The sequence below is a fragment of the Diceros bicornis genome, chromosome 13 (assembly GCF_020826845.1).
Source record: "Diceros bicornis minor isolate mBicDic1 chromosome 13, mDicBic1.mat.cur, whole genome shotgun sequence".
In the NCBI taxonomy this organism is placed as follows: Eukaryota; Metazoa; Chordata; class Mammalia; order Perissodactyla; family Rhinocerotidae; genus Diceros; species Diceros bicornis.
The window spans coordinates 13,229,083-13,253,060 of record NC_080752.1 but is presented as its reverse complement, the minus strand read 5'-3'; the positions used below and the strand labels follow the sequence as shown (position 1 = coordinate 13,253,060).

At 38.0% G+C, this 23,978-nt stretch overlaps 1 protein-coding gene across 4 annotated transcripts in view; it reads left to right on the top strand.

Moving 5' to 3' along the window:
- FAF1 (Fas associated factor 1) overlaps positions 1-23,978 on the top strand; it is a 493,835-nt gene that overhangs the window by 152,724 nt on the left and 317,133 nt on the right. For 3 of the 4 annotated variants that reach the window (XM_058552367.1, XM_058552369.1, XM_058552368.1), the window contains exon 3: positions 18,786-18,832. In XM_058552367.1, coding sequence (XP_058408350.1) covers positions 18,786-18,832 — 47 coding nt within the window. Of the gene's footprint in view, positions 1-17,708; positions 17,887-18,785; positions 18,833-23,978 lie in introns of those variants that run through there. The other variant, XM_058552370.1, reaches the window with a different exon arrangement.

Genomic DNA, 23,978 nt, shown 5'->3' with positions numbered 1-23,978 from the left:
TGTTTGTCTTTCTCTTTCTGGCTTATTTCACTTAACATAATACCCTCCAGGTCCATCCATGTTGTTGCAAATGGGACGATTTTGTCTTTTTTTTTTTTTCGTGAGGACATCAGCTCTGTGCTAACATCTGCCAATCCTCCTCTTTTTTTGCTGAGGAAGACTGGCCCTGGGCTAACATCCGTGCCCATCTTCCTCCACTTTATATGGGATGCCGCCACAGCATGGCTTGCCAAGCAGTGCGCGCCCGGGATCCGAACTGGCAAACCCCGGGCCGCCACAGCGGAGCGCGTGCACTCAACCACTTGCGCCACCAGGCCGGCCCCCGATTTTGTCTTTTTTTATGGCTGAATAGTATTCCATGGTGTATATATACCACATCTTCTTTATCCAATCATCAGTCGAGGGACACTTGGGTTGCTTCCATGTCTTGGCTATAGTAAATAATGCTGTGATGAACACAGGGGTGCATAAGCCTCTTTGGATTGTTGAATTCAGGTTTGCTGGATAGATACCCAGTAGTAGGATAGCTGGATCATAAAGCATTTCTATTTTTAATTTTTTGAGAAATCTCCTTACTTTTTTCCATAGAGGCTGCACCAGTTTGCATTCCCACCAGCAGTATATTAGGGTTCCCGTTTCTTCACAACCTCTCCAACATTTGTTGTTTTTTGTCCTGGTGATTATAGCCATTCTAACGGGTGTAAGATGATATCTTAGTGTGGTTTTGATTTACATTTCCCTGATGATTAGTGATGTTGAGCATCTTTTCACGTGCCTATTGGCCATCTGTATATCTTCTTTGGAGAAGTGTCTGTTCATTTCCTCTGCCCATTTTTTGATTGGGTTGTTTGTTTTTTTATTATTCAGTTGTATGAGTTTTTTTATATGTTATGAAGATTAATCCCTTGTCAGATATATGGTTTGCAAATATTTTTTCCCAGCTGGTGGGTTCCCTATTCATTTTGATCCTGGTTTCATTTGCTTTGTAGAAGCTCTTTAATCTGATGAAGTCCCACTTGTCTATTTTTTCCTTTGTTTCCTTTGTCTGAGTGGACATGGAATTCAAAAAGATCCATTTATGGCTGATGACGAGTAGTGTACTACCTATATTTTCCTCCAGAAATTTTATAGTTTCAGGTCTCGCCTTCAGGTCTTTGATCCATTTTGAGTTAATTTTTGTGTATGGTGAAAGAAGATGATCTACTTTGTTTTTTTTTTCTTTTTGTGAGGAAGATCAGCCCTGAGCTAACATCCATGCCAATCTTCCTCTTTTTGCTGAGGAAGACTGGCCCTGGGCTAACATCTGTGCCCATCTTCCTCCACTTTATATGTGTTGCCGCCACAGCATGGCTTGCCAAAGCGGTGTTTCGGTGCGCACCTGGGATCCAAACCTGGGCCGCCAGCAGCAAAGCGTGCGCACTTAACCGCTCCACCACAGGGCTGCCCCGAAGATGGTCTACTTTCATTCTTTTGCAAGTGGCTGTCCAGTTTTCCCAGCACCATTTATTGAAGAGACTTTCCTTTCCACTGTATGTCCTTAGCTCCTTTGTCAAAGATTAGCTGCCCATAGATATGAGGTTTTATTTCTGGACTTTCAATTCTGTTCCATTGATCTGTGTGTCTGTTTTTGTACCAGTACCATGCTGTTTTAATTACTATCGCTTTGTAGTATGTTTTGAAGTCAGGGATTGTGATGCCTCTAGCCTTGTTCTTCTTTTTCAGGATTGCTTTAGCTACACAGGGTCTTTTGCTGCCCCATATGAATGTTAGTATTCTTTGTTCTATTTCTGTGAAGAGTGTCCTTTGGATTCTGATTGCGGTTGCATTGAATCTGTAGATTGCTTTAGGTAGTATGGACATTTTAACAATGTTTATTCTTCTAATCCAAGTGCATGGAATATTTTTCCATTTCTTTATGTCATCATTGATTTCACTCAATAATGTCTTATAGTTTTCATTGTATAGGTCTTTCACTTCCTTGGTTAAATTTACTCCTAGATATTTTATTCTTTTTGTTGCAACTGTAAATGGGATTATCTTCTTGAGTTCTCTTTCTGTTAGTTCGTTGTTGGTATATACAAATGCAACTGATTTCTGTAAGTTGATTTTGTACCCTGCCACTTGGCTATAGATGTTGATTATTTCTAATAGTTTTCCAATGGATTCTTTAGGGTTTTCTATATATAAGATCATGTCATCTGCAAACAGCGAGAGTTTCACTTCTTCATTGCCTATTTGGAGTCCTTTTATTCCTTTTCCTTGCCTAATTGCTCTGGCCAGAACCTCCAGTACTGTGATGAATAAGAGTGACGAGAGTGGGCACCCTTGTCTTGTCCCTGTTTTCAGAGGGATGGCTTTCAGTTTTTCCCCGTTGAGTATGATGTTGGCTGTAGGTTTGTCATATATGGCCTTTATTATGTTAAGTTACTTTCCTTCTATACCTATTTTGTTGAGAGTTTTTATCACAAGTGGATGTTGGATCTTGTCAAAAGCCTTCTCTGCATCTATTGAGATATCATATGGTTTTTATTCCTCGTTTTGTTAATGTGGTGTATCACATTGATTGATTTGCAGATGTTGAACCATCCTTGTGTCCCTGGTATAAATCCCACTTGATCATGGTGTATGGTCTTTTTAATGTATTGCTGTATTCAGTTTGCCAATATTTTGTTAAGGATTTTTGCATCTATGTTCATCAGGGATATTGGTCTGTAGTTTTCCTTCTTAGTATTGACTTTGCCTGGCTTTGGCATCAGGGTGACGTTGGCCTCGTAGAATGTTTTGGGAAGTGTTCCATCTTCCTCTATTTTTTGGAATAGTGTGAGAAGGATAGGTATTAACTCTTCTTTGAATATTTGGTAAAATTCTCCAGAGAAGCCATCTGGTCCTGGACTTTTATATTTTGGCAGTTTTTTGATTACTGTTTCAATCTCTTTACTTGTGATTGGTCTATTCAAATTCTCTATTTCTTCTCAATTCAGTTTTGGGAGGTTGTATGAGTCTAGGAAATTATCCATTTCTTCTAGATTTTCCAATTGGTTGGCATATAGTTGTTCATACTATTCTCTTATAATCTTTTGTATTTCTGTGGTATCTGTTGTAATTTCTCCTTTTTCATTTCTAATTTTATTTATTTGAGCCTTCTGTCTTTTTTTCTTGGTGAGTCTGGCTAAGGGTTTGTCAATTTTGTTTATCGTCTCAAAGAACCAGCTCTTTGTTTCATTGATCCTTTCTACTGTTTTTTTAATTTCAATTTCGTTTATTTCTGGTATGATTTTTATTATTTCCCTCCTGCTGACTTTAGACTTTGTTCTTCTTTTTCTAATTCTGTTAGGCATAGTTTGAGGTTGCTTATTTGGGCTTTTTCTTGTTCGTTAAGGTGGGCCTGTGTTGCTGTGAGTTTCCCTCTCAGGACTGCTTTTGCTACATCCCGTATGAGTTGGTATGGTGTATTTTCATTTTCATTTGTCTCTCGGTATGCTTTTGTTTCCCCTTTAATTTCATCAGTGATCCATTTGTTGTTTAGTAGCATGTTGTTGAGTCTCCACAGCTTTGTCACTTTCCTGGTTTTTTCCTTGTAGTTGATTTATAAATTCATGGCATTATGGTCTGAAAAGATGCTTGTTATGATTTCAATCTTCTTAAATTTATATAAGCATGCCTTGCTTCCCAACATATAGTCTATTCTTGAGAATGTTCCATTTGTGCTTGAGAAGAATGTGTAATCTGTTGTGTTTGGATGGAGTGCTCTGTATATGTCTATTAAGTCTATCTCATCTAGTTTTTCATTTAGGTCCATTATTTCCTTATTTATTTTCTGTCTGGATGATCTGTCCATTGATGAGAGTAGGGTGTTAAGATCCCCTACTACTATTGTGTTGCTGTTAATATCTCCTTTTAGGTTTGTTAATAGTTGCTTTATGTACATTGGTGCTCCTGTATTGGGTGCATATATATTTAAAAGTGATATGTCTTCTTGGTGGAGTGTCCCTTTTATCATTATATATATTGCCCCTCTTTGTCTCTCATTACCTGTTTTATCTTGAAGTCAACTTTGTCTGATATAAGTACGGCAACACCTGCTTTCTTTTGTTTGCCATTAGCTTGGAGTATTGTCTTCCATCCTTTCACTCTGAGCCTGTGTTTATCTTTAGAGCTGAGATGTGTTTCCTGGAGGCAGCATATTGTTGGGTCTTGTTTTTTAATCCATCCCACCACTCTGTGTCTTTTGATTGGAGAGTTCAGTCCATTTACATTTAGGGTAATTATTGATATTTGGGGGCTTGTTGTTGTTATTTTATCGCTGCTTTTCTGGTTCTTTTGCGTTTCTTTTGTTTCTCGTACCTTGTGTTTCGGACTACCAATTCAGTTTGGTAGTCCTGTATGGGGGTTCTCTTAGTTTTCTCTTTCTTTATCGTGTGTGATTCTGTTCTGATTATTTGGTTAGTGGTTACCATGAGGTTTGTATAAAAAAATCTCGTGGATGTGATAGTCCATTTTTTGATGGCTTCTTATTCCCTTAGACTAAGTCGATTAGATCCCTTTCCTCTTCCCCTTCTAAGTTATTGTTGTCACATCTTATTCCTTCTTGTGTTGTGAGTTCGTGTTTAACATGATGAGGTTATGTTTATGCTTGGTGCTTACCTTCCCTTGATCTTTGGATTTATATTTAAGTGTTTGGTAATCTATTTTGGTAGAGGACTGCAATTTTTCTGGTTTTGTCGACGTATTTTCCTCCTTGTTCAGAACTTTGAATCCCCCTTTCTCTTTTTTTCCTCACGCATGAGGGCCTTCTTGAGCACTTCTTGTAGGGGGGTCTTGTGGCAATGAACTCCCTTAGCTTTTGTTTATCTGGGATAGTTATTATTTCTCCATCATATATCTGAAGAATATTTTTCTGGATAGAGTATTCTTGGCTGAAAGTTTTTGTCCTTCAGAATTTTGAATGCATCGTTCCACTCTCTCTTAGCCTGTAGAGTTTCTGTCGAGAAATCAGCTGAGAGCCTGATAGGAACTCCTTTGTATGTTATTTTTTTTTTTTTTTGTCTAGCTGCGCTTAACACTTTTTCTTTGTCGTTTACTTTTGCCAGCTTTACTACTATGTGCCTTGGAGAGGGTCTTTTTGTCTTGATATATTTAGGAAGTCTATTTATTTCATTCACTAGTATTTCCAGCTCCTTCCCAAGGTTTGGGAAGTTCTCAGCTATTATTTCTTTGAACAAGTTGTCTGCTCCTTTTCCCTCTCTTCTTCCTCTGGAATACCTGTAATCCTTATGTTGGATTTCCTAATTGAGTCGGATATTTCTCAGAGACTTTCTTCATTTCTTTTTAGTCTTAGTTCTCTTTCCTCCTCCATTTGGAGCATTTCTGCATTGTTGTCCTCAATATTGTGAATTCTTTCCTCCATATCGCCAGCTCTCATGCTTAAGACTTCCAGATTTGTCTTTATTTCCTCTATTGTGTTTTTCATCTCTAAGATTTCTGATTTTTTTTTTTTACAGTTTCAATCCCTTTTGTGAAGAAACTCCTGATTTCATTGAATTGTCTGTCTGTGTGTTCTTGTATTTCATTAAGCTTTTTTAGGATGGCTATTTTGAATTCTCTATCATTAAGGTTATACATTTCTGTGCTTTCCGGGTTGACTTCTGGGTGCTTGTTATTTTCCTTTCGGTCTGGAGATTTAATATATTTTTGCATGATGCCTGTTGGTGTTAGCTTACTTCTCCTCATAGTGAAAATATATGGTTGCAGTTTCCTCTTGCTGCCGCTTGGTGGGGGTCAAGGGCTGTGTATTCTGGCCCGCATCAGTGTGCAGGCACTCTTGTCAGCCCCTGGCTGATCTGAGGCATGGCTGAGTGGAGGCTGCTGGAGGGGAAGCATGGGAACAGCTTGAGCTGGAGCATGGGAACTGCTGAGACTAGAGCACAGCTAGGCCAAAGCAGCTGGGGCTCCGGTGCTGGTGGGTTAAAGCAACTGCAACTGAAGTGCCACTGGGCCAAAGAAGCAGGGGCTGGAGCGCCGCTGGGCAGAAGAAGCTGGAACTGGAGTGCGCTGGGCTGAAGAAGGAAGAGCTGGAGCACCGCTGGGCCAAAGATGCTGGAACTGGTGTGCACTGGGCCAAAGAAGCTGCAACTGGAGTGCACGTGGCCAAGGAAGCTGGAACTGGAGTACGCTGAGCCGAAGAAGGAGGAGCTGGAGCGCAGCTCAGCCAAAGAAGCTGGAACTGGAGTGCGCTGGGCCAAAGAAGCTGGAAGTGGAGTGTGCTGAGCCGAAGAAGGAAGAGCTGGAGTGCCGCTGGGCCGAAGAAGCTGGAGCTGGAGTGTGCTGGGCTGAAGAAGGAGGAGCTAGAGTGCCGCTGGGCCAAAGAAGCTGGAACTGGAGTGTAGTGGGCCAAAGTTGCTGGCGCCAAGTCAGCCGGAGCCTGAGTACAGGCCAAGCCGAAGCTGCTGGAGCCAGGGGTGGGGGGCGGTCAAGCCAGAGGAGCTGGTGGGGCGCATGGTCCAGCCGAAGGAGCTGGGGCTGTGGGACGGGACAGCTGGGGCCATGGCTTGTCCAATTCAAAGCAACTGGGGCTGTGACGTGGTGGGGCCTGAGCTGCCGCTGCCTCTGGTGCTAGGGCGCAGGCTCACCTCGCTGCTGGTCGGGCCCAGGCACCTGGGGGCTGCTGCCTGTGGGGGTGGGATGGTCATGCTGCCCCTGGTGGTGGGGCCTGGGCGCCTGGGGGCCGCTGCCTCTGGGGACGGGGCTGACCTAAAGCGTCGCTGTGCTGAAGCGCCAGTGGGACGGACCAGGTGGGGGAGGGGTGCTTACTTTCACTTCCCAGATCTCAGAGGTTTCTTGCCTCACTGTCGCTCTCTGCTCTCCTGAGGGGTTAGCTTGTTGAGCCTACCCTCGCAACAGTTCCGCTCCCTCTGTAACGGGATCCCCTCGGGCTGTGAGGGGTCTTGGAGAGGGCCGGTTTTCACGTGGCGAGCCTCCCTTCCCCCTCCTCTGAGAGCCCCGTGGTCTCAGTCTCTGGGTCACAGTCCTTGGGGAAGCACAGGAGCTCCTCTTACCTCCTTCCACTTCCTCTGGGGATTCCAGCACCTCTGTCCTCGGGTGTATGGCTGCCTGGGTGCCTCAGATGTCCCCTGTGTTGTGTGAATAGCTTCTGTTGGAATATGAATGTCCTTTTTGTTGTGTTAGAGGGGGAGAGTTCAATGGGAGAAGCTCACTCTGCCGTGATGCTCAGGTCACTCCTCCACACCACATCTTCTTTATCCATTACCACTGATAGACATTTGAGTTGTTGCCATCTCTTGGTTATTGTGAATAGTGCTGTTATGAATATGGGTTATACAAATAACTTTTTGAGATCTTGCTTTCAGTTATTGTGGATATATATCCAGAAGTGAGATTACTAGATCATTTGGTAGTTCTATTTTCTCCAAATAATTTTAAAGTGGATGACTCGACTCCAAACTGAGTTTCTCCAGCTCATTCATTTTAGAGTCTTAAAAATCTGTTGGACATCTCTGTGTGATTATCCCGTGTGTACTTCAAAATCAGCATGCCTAAAACTGAAACCCTCGGATCTCCCTGTCCTCACCAGCTTGTTCCTTTGCTCCTCTTCTTGGGTTCATGGCATTCATTCATTTATTCATTCATGTATTGGATATACATTAACTCACACCACCTAGGTCCCAGGCACTGTTGTTGGTATTGAGGACACATAAGTGAACAAAATAAAGTCATTTGGAGTTTACACTGTAGTGAGAGAAGACATATAGATAACAAACAAGGAGACAAATAAATATATAATTTGTTAGGTAGAGTGTCATGGCTGGAAGGGGTTCTTTTTTAGATGGAATGGTCAAGGAAGGCGTCTCTGAGATGACCTTTGAGTAGAAACCTGACTGAAGTGAGTGAGTGAAATATGTGGATATCTAAAGGAAGAGCTTCTAGGCAGAGGGAAGAATAGGTATAGGGGGTTTAATCTAGGAGCATGCTTAGCTTGTTCAAGAAATGGTAAGGAAACCAGAGCAACTAGAGTCAGTCAACTCGAGATTACTAGAAGAAGATAATGTCAGAGAGAGAGCTGGAGCCAGAATATGTAGTCTTTTAAGGTCAGAATAAGGACTTTGACTTTTATTCTGATGATATGGGAATACATTAGCGTATTTTGAGTCGGAAAAGGGTATTATTTGACTTATTGATATACTGGCTGCTGTGTGAATAGGCAGTAAGTGTGGTGGGGCAAGGATGGAAGCAGGGGGACCAGTTTGGAGACTTTTGACATACTAATCCAGAGGAAAGATGGTGGTTTAGACCAGGGTGGTAGCAGAGAAGGTTGGTCAGACTCTACATTTTGGAGATAGAATAAAGAATTCATCATAGGTTGGATGTGGAGTGTGAGAGAAAGAAAGGAATTGAGGATGACTACACAACTTTTCACTTGACAACAGGAACCATTAGAATTGCTTGCATTTTTGATGACTGGGAGGACTGGAGCAGGAGCACTCTACTCAGTCACTCAAGCCAGAAGCCTAGACATCATTCTCAGCAATTTGTTCTTTTTCAATTCTTATCTTGCAGTGCTGCCCAAATGATGGTGCTAAAGGGCAAATTTGAGGTGCAGCAGTTGCTTCTGCATTATCTTAAGGTTAAGTAAAACTTTTAATGCCTTTATACTGTCTCTCATAATCTCTTACTTACCTTACCAGCCAGTCTCTCACTGCTTCCTAATCCAAACCTTTGCTGAAGCCACACAGAACTACTTTCAGCTTCCCGCATAGAGTAGACTTAAGTAGATTCATACTTTTGCACTTAAAAAAAAAAAACCTCTGCCTGAATTCTCTCACTCAACTCTCTTTTTACCTAGAAGAGCCCTGCTTTAACACTTGGTTCAAATATCACCCCTTCTTCCCAGCTTTTCTCTTGACTTTCAAATTACTTACCCTGGTTTGCCTTCATAGTATATCATATATCCCTTTGTTGAAGTCCACAGTAAATGGAGGAAAGACACATCAACTTTGGAGTCATACAGTAGAGTACTTGAGGAAATTTTAGAGAAGAGTATCATAGTGATTAAAATATTTGAAAAATAGAAATTTGAAGGAAAATTTAGAAGAATTTAAATATAGTAGATTGTTGGAAATAGTCTGTTACAGATACTTACAGAAAGTTAAATATTTATGAAAAATGATTTTCCTTTCTGCCCAGAAGGAAAGAGAAGAAAATGGTATTAAGCATCTTTTTCAGGCCTCATTGGCTTCCAACCATCATCTTGTAGTCTTTCTTCAGAACTCTCCAATTAGGGTGGACACTTAAATCTACTGCTCTTGTTTCTTTGGCTTCTCACATCTGTAGCTAGGAAAATTTTTAACAAAATAGACCCCTTTCTCAGAGCTCACTTGATTGACATAGTACTAATGAAGTCTGTAAAATAATAGAAAATAAATATATTGGTTTCTCCCCCCAATTCCTGGCACAGAGCTTCTAAAACCCTTGTAATTTCCTAAGTGATGAGAGCACTAGTAGCATCTTTTGCTCTAGTTCTTGGTCTTTGACTCTGGTTCCTGAATGGAGCTCCTAAATTCCTTGGAATTTCCAGGGTGATAGGAGTGTCTTTCTGTTCTAATGAGGGAACTCTTGGCCTCCTGGATAGCTTCAGGATGGAGGCTGGTCACCAGAAAGACAAAGCCTTGATTGGAAGTCTGGAACTTTCAGTCCCATCCCCATCCTCTGGGAAGGGGAGAGGGGCTGGAAATTGAGTTTATGATTGATCATGCCTATGTAATGAAGCTTCCATAAAAATCCTAATGGTGGGATTGGGGGAGCCTCTGGGTTGGTGAACACCTGGAGAGACGGGGAGGCTGGCATGCCTGGAGAGAGCATGGAACCTCCATGTCCCTTCCCACATACCTTGCCCAATGCATCTCTTCCATCTGGTGGTTCTTGAGTTATATTCTTTTATAATAAGCTAGTAATCTAGTAAGTAAAATGTTTTCCTGAGTTCTGTGAGATGCTCTACCAAATTAATCCAATTGAGGAGAGGTCACGGGAACCTCCAATTTATAGCCGGTTGGTCAGAAGCACAGGTAACAACCTGGACTTGCAATTGGCGTCTGCAGTGGGAGCAGTCTTGTGGGGCTGAGCCTTTAACTTGTGGGATCACAAGTTAAATTGTGATAGTGTCAGAATTGAGTTAAATTGTAGGATACCTAGCTGGTGGTGCAGAATTGATTGATATGTGGAAAACCCAGACATCTGGTGTCAGAAATGAAGTAGTGTTGTAGTAGAGTATTGAGAGTAGAGGAGACACACAGGAGAAGGTGTTTTTTTTCTCATACACGGTCAAAGGTGAAAACTCCACAATTCAGAGCTGTAGAATGATGGACTCTTTCAGAACTTCTCAGTGATCCTACTCAGGGGAAAAACATGAGAGAATGATTCTGTCTTGTATCATGACTGTTGTTTCCTCAGTACTCAGAATAGTTCTAGCTTAGTAATTAAATATTTATCAGATGCATTAATGGTGGAATGAATGAATGAAATACTCACATGAATGAATAAAATGAATGAGTGTTATGTAAATACAACATTGAGAAATCATTGAGAAAAGGGTGGTGTGAGTCAGTTAAATTTTCTTGAAGAAAATGATTCAAATCTGGTTATTGAGTTCCATTAGGCAACAATAGGCATATCTTCCTTTGTGATGGCATACTGTTTCTCACATTACATTGCAATGAGTTGTTTCTATAACTGCCTGTCCTGGGAGAACATGTCTTGTCGTCTTTGTATTCCTTCCAGTGCCTCAAACACTGCCTTGATCATATCAGGTGCTCCATGAATAAAAGAATGAATTGATTTGAGTTGGTGGAAAGGAGAAAGGATATTCTGTATAAAGGATCGGTATGCATGGAGGAGAGAAAGTCTGGGTTTGTTGGAAGAATTCACTTGATAGTAAGATCAGAGTCGTGAATGCTAAAATACTAAGACTTTGTGGATCCAATACTTATTTAGGTATTTTGAAAATATTTGAAATCTGACATACCACAGAGTAATAATTTAAAATTGAACAAAAGTACACTAATTTAGAAAGTATTTTTTCTATACTTCAAATATTTTCAAGAGATGGAAAAAATGGATAATGGACAAAACAAAGCTCATATTGCAAGAATAATTATTATCCTAGTTCACAGGCTTTCCAAACATGTGGAATATGCAGAGTTGCCTAAATTCTTAATTCTATCTGCTAATAATATATATGTGATTATATATATAATGAAAATGTGTTTATCATTTTCATAAATTTTTAAATTTGATAGATTTTCTACTTGTTCATAAATTTGTATATCTGAAATGTATTTAGTATTTAGTTTCATTGATTACTGCAATCAGTAATTTGGAGATTGACTAGCTGAGGAGGCTGCTAATAAGAATAAAGCCAATGAGGGGCCGGGCCGGTGGCGCAAGTGGTTAGGTGCGCGCTTCGCTGCGGTGGCCCGGGGTTCGCCGGTTCGGATCCTGGGCATGCACCGACGCACTGCTTGTGAAGCCATGCTGTGGCGGTGTCCCATATAAAGTGGAGGAAGATGGGCATGGATGTTAGCTCAGGGCCAGTCTTCCCCAGCAAAAAGAAGAGGATTGGTAGATGTTAGCTCAGGGCTGATCTTCCTCACAACAACAACAACAAAAGAATAAAGCTAATGATAATGCTATGATGTAATCGTTGAAGCCTGGAAAAATAATGGTCTATTACTAACTTAATGTGTATTATATTGAATTTGTCATGTAACCTCATCTAATCTCTGTTTATCATTCTTTGAATACAAAGCAGAATTTAGTGGGGGACAGGAAGCAGGATTTATTGGAAGGATGCTCAGAAGCTCACACATTTGAAAGAAAACTTGAACAACCAAAGTCTTAGGCAGATCAGTAAACAGTGTTGCTCTGTCAGAAACTCATCATGAAAAGTGCCTCTTGAGCGCTGTTGTCAGAAAGGACACAGCTTCATCCAGTTAGTCAGTCGTTGAAGATTCATATTCCAAGTAGAGTCTGATTGGTCTAGATTAGGTCATCATGATTAACACATTTCCAACACCACATGGGATGATGCAGGAGTAGTTCTGCAAAGGAAACACAGGATCTGTATCAAAAGAAAGGAGGGAAGAGATGATGGGCACGTACAAACCACAGATGGGTTGTAATAATAGCTAATGGGGCAATGTATGCATCTGAGATTGCATTTTTCTAACATTCTATGAAACTGTGAGTTAAAGTGGAGTTTTAATGTTCTTTTGTTAAATCTACTTTGTCAATGACTAATTTACATACGTATACAGATTTTAAGTCGATACAGCTCTGTGAGTTTCAATGAATATATACATTGTGTATCCAGCTCCCCTCCCATCAAGATTTCCATCATGTTAGGAAATTTGTTCTCTTTTCCAGTCAGTAACCTGCTCCAGGCAACCACTGATCTGATTTTTATTACCACATTTTGGTAGTTTTGTCTGCTCTAGAACTTCATATAAATGGAGTTACACAGTATGCAGTCTTTTGTGTCTGCATTGTTCACTCAACATAATGTGTGTGAGATTCATCCATATTGTTGCATGTATCAGAAGTTCGTTTTTATTATTGAATAACATTTCTTTGTATGAATATGCCACAATCTGTATATCTGTTCATTGGTTGATGGACATTTTGGTTGTATCTCATGTTTTGGTATTATGAATAAAGCTGCTATGAATAGTTGTGTATTAGTCTTTGGTGGACATATGTTTTTATTTCTCTTGAGTAAATGCCTAAGAGTGGAATTATGGGATTGTATGGTAAGTGTTTAACTGTACATAAAACTGTCAAACTGTTTCCAAAGTAGTTGTACCATTTTACATTCCTACTAGCAATGTATGAGAGTTCTAGTCCTCCAAATCCTCACTATTATTTGGTGGTGGTAGTCTTTTTAATTTCAGCCATTTTACTGTTTTTGAAGTGGATTTCTCTGTGGTTCTCTTTTTAAAAATTAACTTTATTGAAGATAAAATGAACCCATTTTAAGTGTACAATTCGATGAGTTTTGATGGTATGTAACATCCACCGCCATAGTCATCATCCCTAAATTTCTGTATTTTCCCTTCCCTATCATTCCTCACCCACCCCAAGCACCCTTGATCTGCCTTCTTTAACTAGAGATTAAATTAGTCTTTTCTAGAGTTTCATATACATGAAATCGTATAGTATTTTCTCTTATGTGTCTCCATTCATTGAGCATAATGTTTTTGAGAGACACCCATGTAGTTGAATGTATCTGTGGTCTGTTCCTTTTTATTGGTGAGTAGTATTCCATTGTACCCAGACAATGTAGTATACCCTGGACGACATTTTCCTGTTGGGCATTTGAGTTGCTTCCAGTTATTGGGTATTATGAATAAAGCTGCTATGAATATTAGTATACAAGTCTTTGTTTTGGACATATGTTTTCATTTCTTTTAGATAAGTACTTAAGAGTAGAATTTCTAGGTTATATGTTTACCTTCATACAAAACTACCAAACTGTTTTGAAAATGATTGTACAATATATGAGACTTCCTGTTGCTCCAACATTATTGCCAAAACTTGTATCATCTGATTTGATTTTAGCCATTTTAATAGGTATGTGTCTTATCATGGTTTTAATTTGCATTTCTCTGGTGACTATTTAAACATCTTTTTTTTTGCTTATTGGCCATTCATACATTTTCTTTCAAGAAGTGTCCAAATCTTTGCCCATTTTCTTATTGACCTGTTTCTCTTATTATTGAGTTATAAGAATTCTTTATATATTCTGAATACAAGTTCTTTCTCAGATATATGTATTGCAAATACTTTTTCCCAGTTTGTGGCTTACCTTTTCATTTTCTTTTTCTTTCTTTCTTTTTTTTTTTTTTTTTGTGAGGAAGATTTGCCCTGAGCTAACATCTTTTGCCAGTTTTCATCTTTTTTTACTTGAGGAAGATTAGCCCTGAGCTAACATCTGTGCCAGTCTTCCTCTATTTTGTCTGTGGGTCGCTGCCTCAGCATGGCTGACGAGTGGTGTAGGTCTGCGCCTGGGATCTAAACCCAGGTCGCTAAAGCAGAGCATGCCGAACTTAACCACTATGCCATGGGGCCGGCCCCTTTTAAGCAGACATTTAGAATTTTGAAATCCAATTTATCAATTTTTTTCTTTCATCTTTTGTCCACCCAATGTTGTTATAGTTTTCCGTTATGCTTTCTTGGTGTCCTTATCTGTAAAATGGGGGCAATATGAGAGTTAAATGAGGTAATGTACATAGAGCACTTAGAGAATGCATAGCACCTGGTAAGAACTATATAATGTTAGCTACCTTTTTTGTTACTACAACTCCTTCACTCAGAAGTTATCATTTGAGGCTTTTGGATACTGTCTGTACATCCCTGTCTCATCTCTGCCCCTCTCAAAAAATATCTTTGGCATTTTCTTTAGGGGTCATTCATTTAAAAAAAAAAGAAAAAGACCAAAACCAAGATTTGCTGTATGTGTAGGGGATGATTTGTATGAGATACTGCAGTTTTATAATCCACTAATTTACCAGTTGCTTGGTTTCCTTTCATATCTCATGTTTTAAGGAGATCTACAGGAATTTTTGCCATTTCTCTCTCCCAAAAGGTCTAAAGCCCACCATGAGTGTCATCATTTTCTTCCTCTGTTAAGGCTGAAGATAAGAATATTCTCACTCTCCTATGGCCACCTCTGACCTTGGCTTTCACTATGCTTTAAACATACCTCCCATGTCTTCCAGTGGATTCTGGGAAATGACATTCCAGAGTATTGTTGTTGTCAAATTTTACTAAAGAGAACTTAGAGACTGGATTCTAATTGTGGTATATTAACTACAGACATGCGCCACATAATGATCTTTCAGTCAGTGATGGATTGAATATATGATGGTGGTCCCATAAGATTAGTACCATTTAGCCTAGGTGTGTAGCAGGCTATACCATCTAAGTTTATGTTAAGTACACAGTACGATATTTGCACAATGATGAAATCACATAATGATGCATTTCTCGGAACATATCCTCATTGTTAAGCAACGCATGACTGTACATTAAAAATGTCATGGACTTAATTGGCATGAAAGCAGTAATAGTTAATACCGAAATGGATTTTCAAACTACTATAAACTTGGTCAAGGCAAGATACTCTTCTTAAAAAACACTGCAGTCTGATGAATATCCACTATAGTGGTTTGAGTCAGTCCCAGAAATAGAAATATTGTCTTTGTTCTCTGTTACTTTGGCCAAATATTTAATAAGTCTCTATCATTATCTTCTTAGCAAAAAAACAAAAAAATTAGGAATGGGATAATTAGCAGGTAGCAAATGATATGTTTTTCTAATAAGTGTTCCGTATGATTTCTATTCAATAATACAGGTTTTTATCAGTCTCTTTTCTAAAAGTATCCCCTCTATTTGTGCGCTTCTGAGTCCTAGATCAGGTGCCAGGCATCCCCAAAGTCTAACATAGTACTTGGCAATGAATAGGCATTTGTCTATGAATAGGCAATAGGTAAGTTTGTTGAACCAAAGTTTTAATTTTACCCTTTATTTCTTGAGTTTTTATTGTTTCCCTTTCCAATGAATTCTGTTTAAGCTCAAGAAATCACTATTCTTTAAAAAAAAAAGAAAGCAAACAAAAACTTATTCCAGCTATTCTTCTCCTTGCAGTTCCTGTCTTTATACTTTTTACACTGTTTCAAGAGTCAGTTATACTTACCTTCTCATTTCCCGTGTATTTCTGAGCCTTTTATAATTGAGCTCTTACTAAAACTGTTTTCAAATATGTTTAATAATCTCTTTTCAGGTCTCATATATTAGACTATTTTCATTTTTCTCTAATCCCTCCTTATAGTTCCTTCTTTGCTCCCTCTATGACATAGTCCTGATCCTTTCCCTCCTATCTAACCCTTCCATTTTTATTGTTTTGTTTTTGTTTTTAGCTTTCTCTTCTCTTTTTCCTACATATGTGAATTCCCCAAGATTCTATTTTTGTCTCACTTCTCCTTGCCAAAGAAGAAAGCTTAGAGAGGGAGAGAATTAAAATATTTTAGGGCTTCGTTTATTTGCCTTTAAACAGATGTTGCTTTACTTAACCTAGCTCTGATTTTTAAAATTACATTTTGTTTCCATTTGGATATTACCTGAACTTTTCATAGTAAAATTAATTATTGAATATATTTTTGTCCCTGCAAGAAGGCAAACTATGTTATGTCCATTGATACATCTCCATTGCGTACCACAGAGCTTGGTACATAGTGGGCAAGTAATATATATTTGTTAAGTGAACAAGTGATATCCTACTGTCACCTCAGAGTTAACATGTTCAAAATTGAACTCATCTGAAATTTTCCTTTGCTTCTATATCTACCCATTGTTCAGTGATCAGATCAAATGCCATCTCTTTTCTGAAACTTTCCTTAATCCTGACAGACAAAAATTTCTCTCCCTATTCTATATGCCTTTAGCAAATTATACTTTTATTGTACCTTCATTCTGGATTACATTTTACTTATTTATGTACAAAGTTTATTATGTACATAAGGTTGAGGTCAGGGATTATCTTCCTTCGCCAAAACAAATACAGTATTTAAAATGATCTAAGATCTTGGAAGAGGAAAAAGGTTGAAAGTGGAGATGTGTCACTGTTCCTTCTGCATAGTATTGCCCACTCCCCCGTCTTGCTCCTTTTCACTTATCCTTCAGTCTTAGTTGAGACATTATTTCATCCAGTTAGCTTTCTCTGAGCCTTCCTTACATCTTGACTATGTGGCTTTTCTTTGTACTCCTCTAGCATTATTCACTTAACAAATAATTATTGAGTGCCTTTTATGTGCTGGCACTGTGCTAGGCTACCGGGATAAAGTGGTGAACAAAATTGATATCGTCTCTTCCATCATGGAGCCTGCAGTCTAGTGAGAAAGGCAGACATAAACCAAATAATCACCCAATAAGTAATTATCAGTTACCATGAAGAAAGAGTATGGGGTTCTATGTGAGAGCAAACCTACTTGGATGGGGGGTTGATCAGAGAACAGTATTTTGAAAAAGTATATCTAACAGAAACCTCAATTATGATTATTAAGATTTAGCCATACAAAGAATGGGGAAACAGCATTCTAAACAGATATAGTATCTTCAAAGGCCCTAAGAAATAGAAGAACTTGATGCCTTTGATGAACAAAAAGGCAGGCCCATGTAGTATTAGGTCATTATAGAGATGAGGAAACTGAGGCTCAAGAAGGTTTAGTGAGTATAGAATATATTAAGGTCATCAAATTAATAAATGGAAGAGTCTAGGTTCAAACTTTGGACTTTATAAATCTTTAGTATTCTTTCCGTTATACTTTGGCATTCCCTAGTGAAAATTTGAACAAAATCTTTCCAAACTCTGGTATTTTGTTTATTTTCCAACATCATAGAACATTCTCTTACCGTTTTCTATTTTTTAGCAAAGGAGATATTTGTATGTGGAACCATTCCTGTCAACAGAAAAGGGATAATTGACCTGGCACTAGGCAGAGATGCTTCTATTGAATTTGTGGCTTTGAAAACTGATCTTAGCGTTTGCTTGACTCAAAGGATTTATGAACCTCCAGAGCTGTCAGGGTTCTATGGTATCCACTGTCTATATTAATCTGTGGATTTCTTTGTTTTTTTGCCAGTGGAACATTACAACTTTCAAAATTCATAGCAAGCATCTTACACTCTGCTTTGTTTCCATTCAACGGTATAACATTGTAAACTTGACCCACCTCTGGCAAATATTTAAGTTAATGTTTCACAAAATACACAAACTCCTTCTGGCAATTGATTTCCAGGCAGCTGATAAAACATCAAAGTGTAAGTTTTTTTTTTTTTTTTTTTCCTTTTTCATTTTGATTTGGACATGGATGGGGAAGGGAAGGTGAGAAGTTGTTATGATGCAGAGGCAAAGTTGGAAAGGTCGTTTTTTTCCTCCAGAGAATCTTCATTATTACCCTGCAGTGAATTGCCCACAATCCATGATGTAACAGCAGGCTTGCTTAGTAGCCTTCAAAAATGTGCATATCATGTCACATTTTGCTATGTTCCAAGCACTTGGTGTCTTGTTAGCATAGAGTCCAATTTCAGAAATGTTTTATATAAGAAAACTTCCCCAGTGATGCTCCTGCCTCCTTTTGTAACCTAATATAATCATAGTATTGTGTTTATCAAAGAACTTTTGCACCTACATTTTTTCCTTCTAAATTCTTTTCATTAAGAATAACGATTATAACATGAAAGAGGGAATTTAATTCCTGAGCTAATTTTAAAATTCTTATTGGAGTTTTTCATTTGTGATTTTATACTTTGCTCCTCTCAATTTGAGGAAGGAAATAATGTTAAAAAGATTACTTTAAGGTACTGATTTTACTTGTTCTGACATCCTTAAACATTGGTTTTGTGGGTGTTTTGCTTGAATGAAGACTGGAATTAAGCTTTTTATGACTCGAGATTTGGGAATATTATATGCCAAATGCGTGTTTTTTAAATTTTCTAAAATATGGTTTTATTATAGAGAAGTAGAGAAATATTTAATAGAGAATATTTTGTATCATTAAGGAAACATTTAGCATTTTCTTTAAGTTTTCCCTTTACAATGTTCTGTAATACTGTAAATAAGTTATACTTATTTCCCTTTACAGTGTTCGCTACCACCCCCCACCCTCCCAACATTTTTCTGTTTCTTTAAATGGTCTTCTCTGTTTTTTTGTTTGCAGGCAGCTATCAATGGTGTAATACCCCAGGAAAATGGCATTCTACAAAGGTATGTTATAAGGTGCTTAATGGTAAGATGGCAGTTTAGCAAAGCAAAAAAGGGACAATTGTTAATTTTTTTGTTTTACTTTTTGATAGAGTGATTGATCTTTGGTGTATAAGTTCATTAATATAGTTACTGTTCTTTCAGGCATTTTTATTAGTTATATTAATTTCTTAAAGTCTCCAACTTTTAACTGTATAATATTATTTCAGATTGGGTGTTGCAATTTTTAAAGGTGGTTTTATTTTAAGAAAGCTTTTCAAGGTCATCTTCTCATTCATAAGATGAAAGGAAATGAACCCATTAAACTGTTAGTAGTGGGGAAATGAGACATGGCTCAATAGCCTCAGAGCATGATTATCTAATTATATAGACTTTATCTCCAACCTTACTACATTCTTTTTTGTTTCCCTTTTGGTTTCTAAATTAAGTATATGATAACTTGCAAATCTGAATAAGTCCTTAATAATGAAACTTCCCAGGGCACCAAACTGTTTTACCTGAAGAATGCAGTGTTAACATGTGGAATAGTCTTCATGGTTTTGTGTCTTTGCCAGAAGGTAAGATTGGAAGATGATGCCAAGAGACCCATAATCGTTACAAAATAATTCCTTAAATTCATCACTTTTCTCTCCCTAAAATTGCAGACTCTGGTTTTGCATTAAAAGAGCACACTATAAAGTCATAGGAGGTAAAACTGTTCTTCCTTCCACGTGTAGTTTAATTACTTGATTTTTTTCCCCCCTCCCCTTTCGATTCAAATTTTGGCTTGAATTTTGGTGGCTGGGATTTCTAAGTCACTGAAGCATGATCTGCTAAGTGCAGATGAGGCAAACAGAAACAGCAGACTAAAAATGAAGTTGTTTTGGAGAGGAAGAAAAATTGCCCTTGCAAAAACATCAAAAAATTCACCAGAAACTGCAAAATATGTGCTGTACTTTATAGGAAACTGTGTATATTTAGAAAGGAAGCAAAATTCTGTTTGGTACCTGTACCGCCCTTAGTGATTAATAGTTTTTAGGTGAAAGCAATGATAAACAGACCTATTCCCCACCCATTTTTCTAAACTGTCAAAAAGAGTTTCATCCAGAGTAAATGTGGCTGATGTCCAGAGTCTGTAACGAATTTTCTTTTTGTTTGTTCATTGTTTTTCATTCAGAAGCATTCAATTCTATTGAAACTCTTGTCTAGAAAGCAAACCAGATGATTACAGGAACTTCCTTCATGATCATTTTTTTCTTGGTTTAGAAAGTTTTAGACTGCTAAATACAGCTCTAGTTTTATTCTTGAGTAAATGTTATTCCACTTTTTGTGCCAGAATTTTTGCTTGCTAAACCCTTGTGGATTCAGCTGCTGGGTTCTGAGTACATATTGGATATATTTTACAATTAATAGTATTTGTTCTGAGTGAATTGTAGAAATTCCCTCATCTCTGGAAACATCCTCTCTTTCCTGTCACAGATCATACTTTTTGCTTAATATATTTTAAAACTAGAAATTTAGTACTGAATTTATTTCTAATAAGGTTACTTTAATATTTGGGGTTTAACTTTCATCAGAATTGGTTTTTGTTTATTTGCTTGTTAAGTTAAAGGAAGGAATCATATATCCATAGATGAAAGTCATTTGTATCTAGTAACAGTCTTCAACTGTTTTCCTTCCTAACTTTGGTCTTTAGCTTTGAAATCACTGTGGATTTAACATAACTGAAAATTCCTTGTGTATGTCTACTGACCAGAGGAAAATGAAAGAGGGCTCTTTGTACTTTCTCATAGGTTTAACACTGAAAGTGGAAGACAATGCTAGGAATGGTATATGTAGGCAGTTTAAAAGGATCTTTGTTTTGAGTGTTTGATTTCTGTAGTAAAGTTGAATGTAGTCTGTGAATACATCTGACTCCTAATTTGTCAGTTTATACGTTAACAGAGAAAAGAGCTGCCAAAACAGAGTTTTTAAAAAATAGGAATTATTTTTGGAGGGAGAAAAGCTCAATCCCTGTGCTTTTTAGCCCTTCATGAAATCAGATTTTTGCATGAATTCAAAATAAGAATATGGTTTTTAATGTACCCATGAAGTTCAAGACAAAGAAACTAACATTTTTTTAATGCTTAAGGCACTGTGCTAGGTAATTGACATATTTTTCCTCATTTAATACTCATTACAACCCTTAAGAGATAGATGTTCGTATTTCATAGATGAGGAAACTCCATGTTAGAGAGTTTACATAGACTCGCCCAAGGTCACAAGTGTAGTAGGTGGTGAAGTATGGATTGTCTCGTTTTGAAAGTCATGTTCTTTCTTTTATAACACTCTGTTCTCTTCAAGGTCAGTAAGCCAGGCATGCCACAACTTTTGTTTTAAGATTTTTTGCCTTTGGATAAAAGAATTGAAATTTAATACCTGTGTATAACATCCTTCTCCCACAGTTTTGTTTTTGCAGTTATTATTTTAGTTGTAAGTGAGTAAAGGCAGATACTGTTATCCCTCATTTTACAGGTAGAGGGAATAAGGCATGAAGTGACTTGGCCCTGATGATACAGCATGATGTTGATGGAGTCAGGAATACAAGCAAGTCTTCTTCCTCATCCTCCAAGCCTTATTTCACTAGACAATATATTGCTAATAAAATTATTTATAAAATGTGTAACTTATGAAGTCATAAATGTAAACCAGTCATAAACAAACATTGAATGTGTGCATGTATATTTACTACATCTTAGTATAATATTTTATTTATTCAGTGTATTGTCCAGAGCCTTTTTAAAAATTATTTTTTGAGATCGTTATTGTTAGAAAAAAGTACGAATGAATTACTTGTATCAGTAGAGAGCAGATGCTATGTTTTCTAAAAATTTTTTGAATTTATAGTGTAATTTTACTCATTGACTAAGGGGGTGGTATTTATCAGCTCATTTATTTTATGACCCAGACAGATGTACTGTATGTTTCTTTGTCCGTTGTTTAATTCATTGAGGAAACCTAGAGAAGACAAAGCTTGTTTTCAAACCTTGGGCATTATGCTTTCAGAATATATAAATGCTGAAGTTTTCTGATTTAGAAAATATCTATTTTGGCCAGTTTTTATTTATTGTCTTCTGCAATGCCCATTTTAAAAATATGGTTTTTTCTAAAGACAAGTTTATCTTTAAAACACATGTGGTTTTTTTTTTACCTAAAGATTTTACCATGGCATGGACTTTTAGAAATTGAAATAAACAAGTGCACAGTTTCTGTGTACTTTGCTTTGTTCACTGCCCTCCAAGGACCTGTGTGGTTTGTAGAAGAAAGTTGAGTAAGGCTAAAGACACTCCTTTATAGATCTAAAGTAGATTTCTCCATAGAGTTTCCCTTACCAATCAGTGTCTTTTTTTAAAGTTTTTGAATTATTGATTAACTAGAAAAAATAGTGAGAAGGTCAAATTATATATGATGGCAGTCTTCATAGACAAAAAATCTTAAAAATACTTTTTTTGGTCAACAATTTTGGATGACTTGGCACTCTGGATATCATCGAACATTAGTCAAAACTGATAGGATCATTCATCAACTGGTAGTCTCTTTCTCTTCTCATTTTTTTTCGATTGCTGGTGAAAAACTCTAATGTAATTTCATTATTTTTTATTCATCTTGAAATAGAGTAATCATAGCCAATAAGAGAATTCTCAAGTGATCAATTTAAAAAAAAATCTTCTTTGTGGCTGACAAACATAGGAAATAGCTTGCTCTGATTAGAAGTGTTAAACTACCTCCTAGTGTTAAAGTTTGGAAAAGAAAACAAAAAGCACGCTAGGAATTTTAAAGAGAGGGAATTGCATATAGGGAATCAGTTACGTAGATGTGGAGCAGGTTGAAAGAGTAAAATCCAGATATAATGACTACAGGAAACAGCTGGACCACCAGGTCCAGATGGAAGGGCAGGAGGGATCCCAGGGTGAGAGCAGACGTATAGCTGCAGCATCCTCTGAGAAGGATGGGCAGAGCCTGGACTGTGTGGACCAGGTCCAAGGCACCCCATTTCCAGAGGCCTGATCCAGGACCGGCCTGTCCGGGAGAGCCCCCTGCTGACCACTGAAGGGCACAAAGTCACTCCTTATACTAGAGGGAAAAAGGAAAGAGGTTGGGAGAGGTTTAGGTTAACAGAACTTTGAAGGTCCGAGGACTGCCCTAGGAACTTGGCCCCAGACATGTGAGAAAGAAGTTCTGCTCAGCTGTTACTGGTGCTTCTGACAGAATGCAGAGGCTTGTTTTGAGGTATTGAAAAAAGCTAGACGCTAACACTAATGGATGATGCTGAAACAAAGTGGGTGCTATTGTTACAGTGATGTCACTGCTAGGGTAATGTTGATAGGATCAATGTGCTAACTGGAAGAAGAAAATTTTGTGTGTGTCTGTGCATGCACGTGTGTGCTGCTGCAGTCCTTGTTTCTGTTACTGGTCATAAGGCCATGGTTGATATTTACCAGTTTCTTCTACTATTTATTCTATATTCCCTCTGCCAGCACCTCAGATAGTTAAGATTCTTTACCTGGTGGGACATCTCAAACATTCATTCTTGAAGAATCAGAATCCTCAGTGGACCTGCCTTTTTTTTTATTGGTCGTAGTTTTCCGTTAACTCTTATTATTAGACATGCCCCAGAAAATAGTCCATTGTGTAGCAACAACCCAATTTTTTTCTTGGTAATCAGGACCAGTCACTCCAGTTAGTACCCCCTCCTTTGCTAGTTGATTCAGTAGCATGAGGAGTACAAAATGGCCAAGTGGCATTCTCAAGTTCTAATTCAATGGAAGCATTGTGGAAACATTACGTCTTTGGGAACTATGATCTCTGAACCATCAGATCCCAAAGTTACAGGAAGCAAAAATTCGGTAAATTATTAGGCATAATAAGAAGAACCACTACCACAACTTTCATTCTCATACTCATATTTTTTCACAATATGAGAAATGTCACTGTGTTTTGGTCACTGATATAAAGCATACACCACATCCTTTCAGGTGGAACCCCAAGCTTTGACAATATTTTCTTCCAACCTGTGCTATAACTGTCTTCAGCAGGCTATTCCACTGTTCTGTCAGGCTAGCTGCTTCTGGTTAGTAATATACACAAATGACGCCAGCACTGTACTTGTTTTGCTGTGAAATGAATTCCT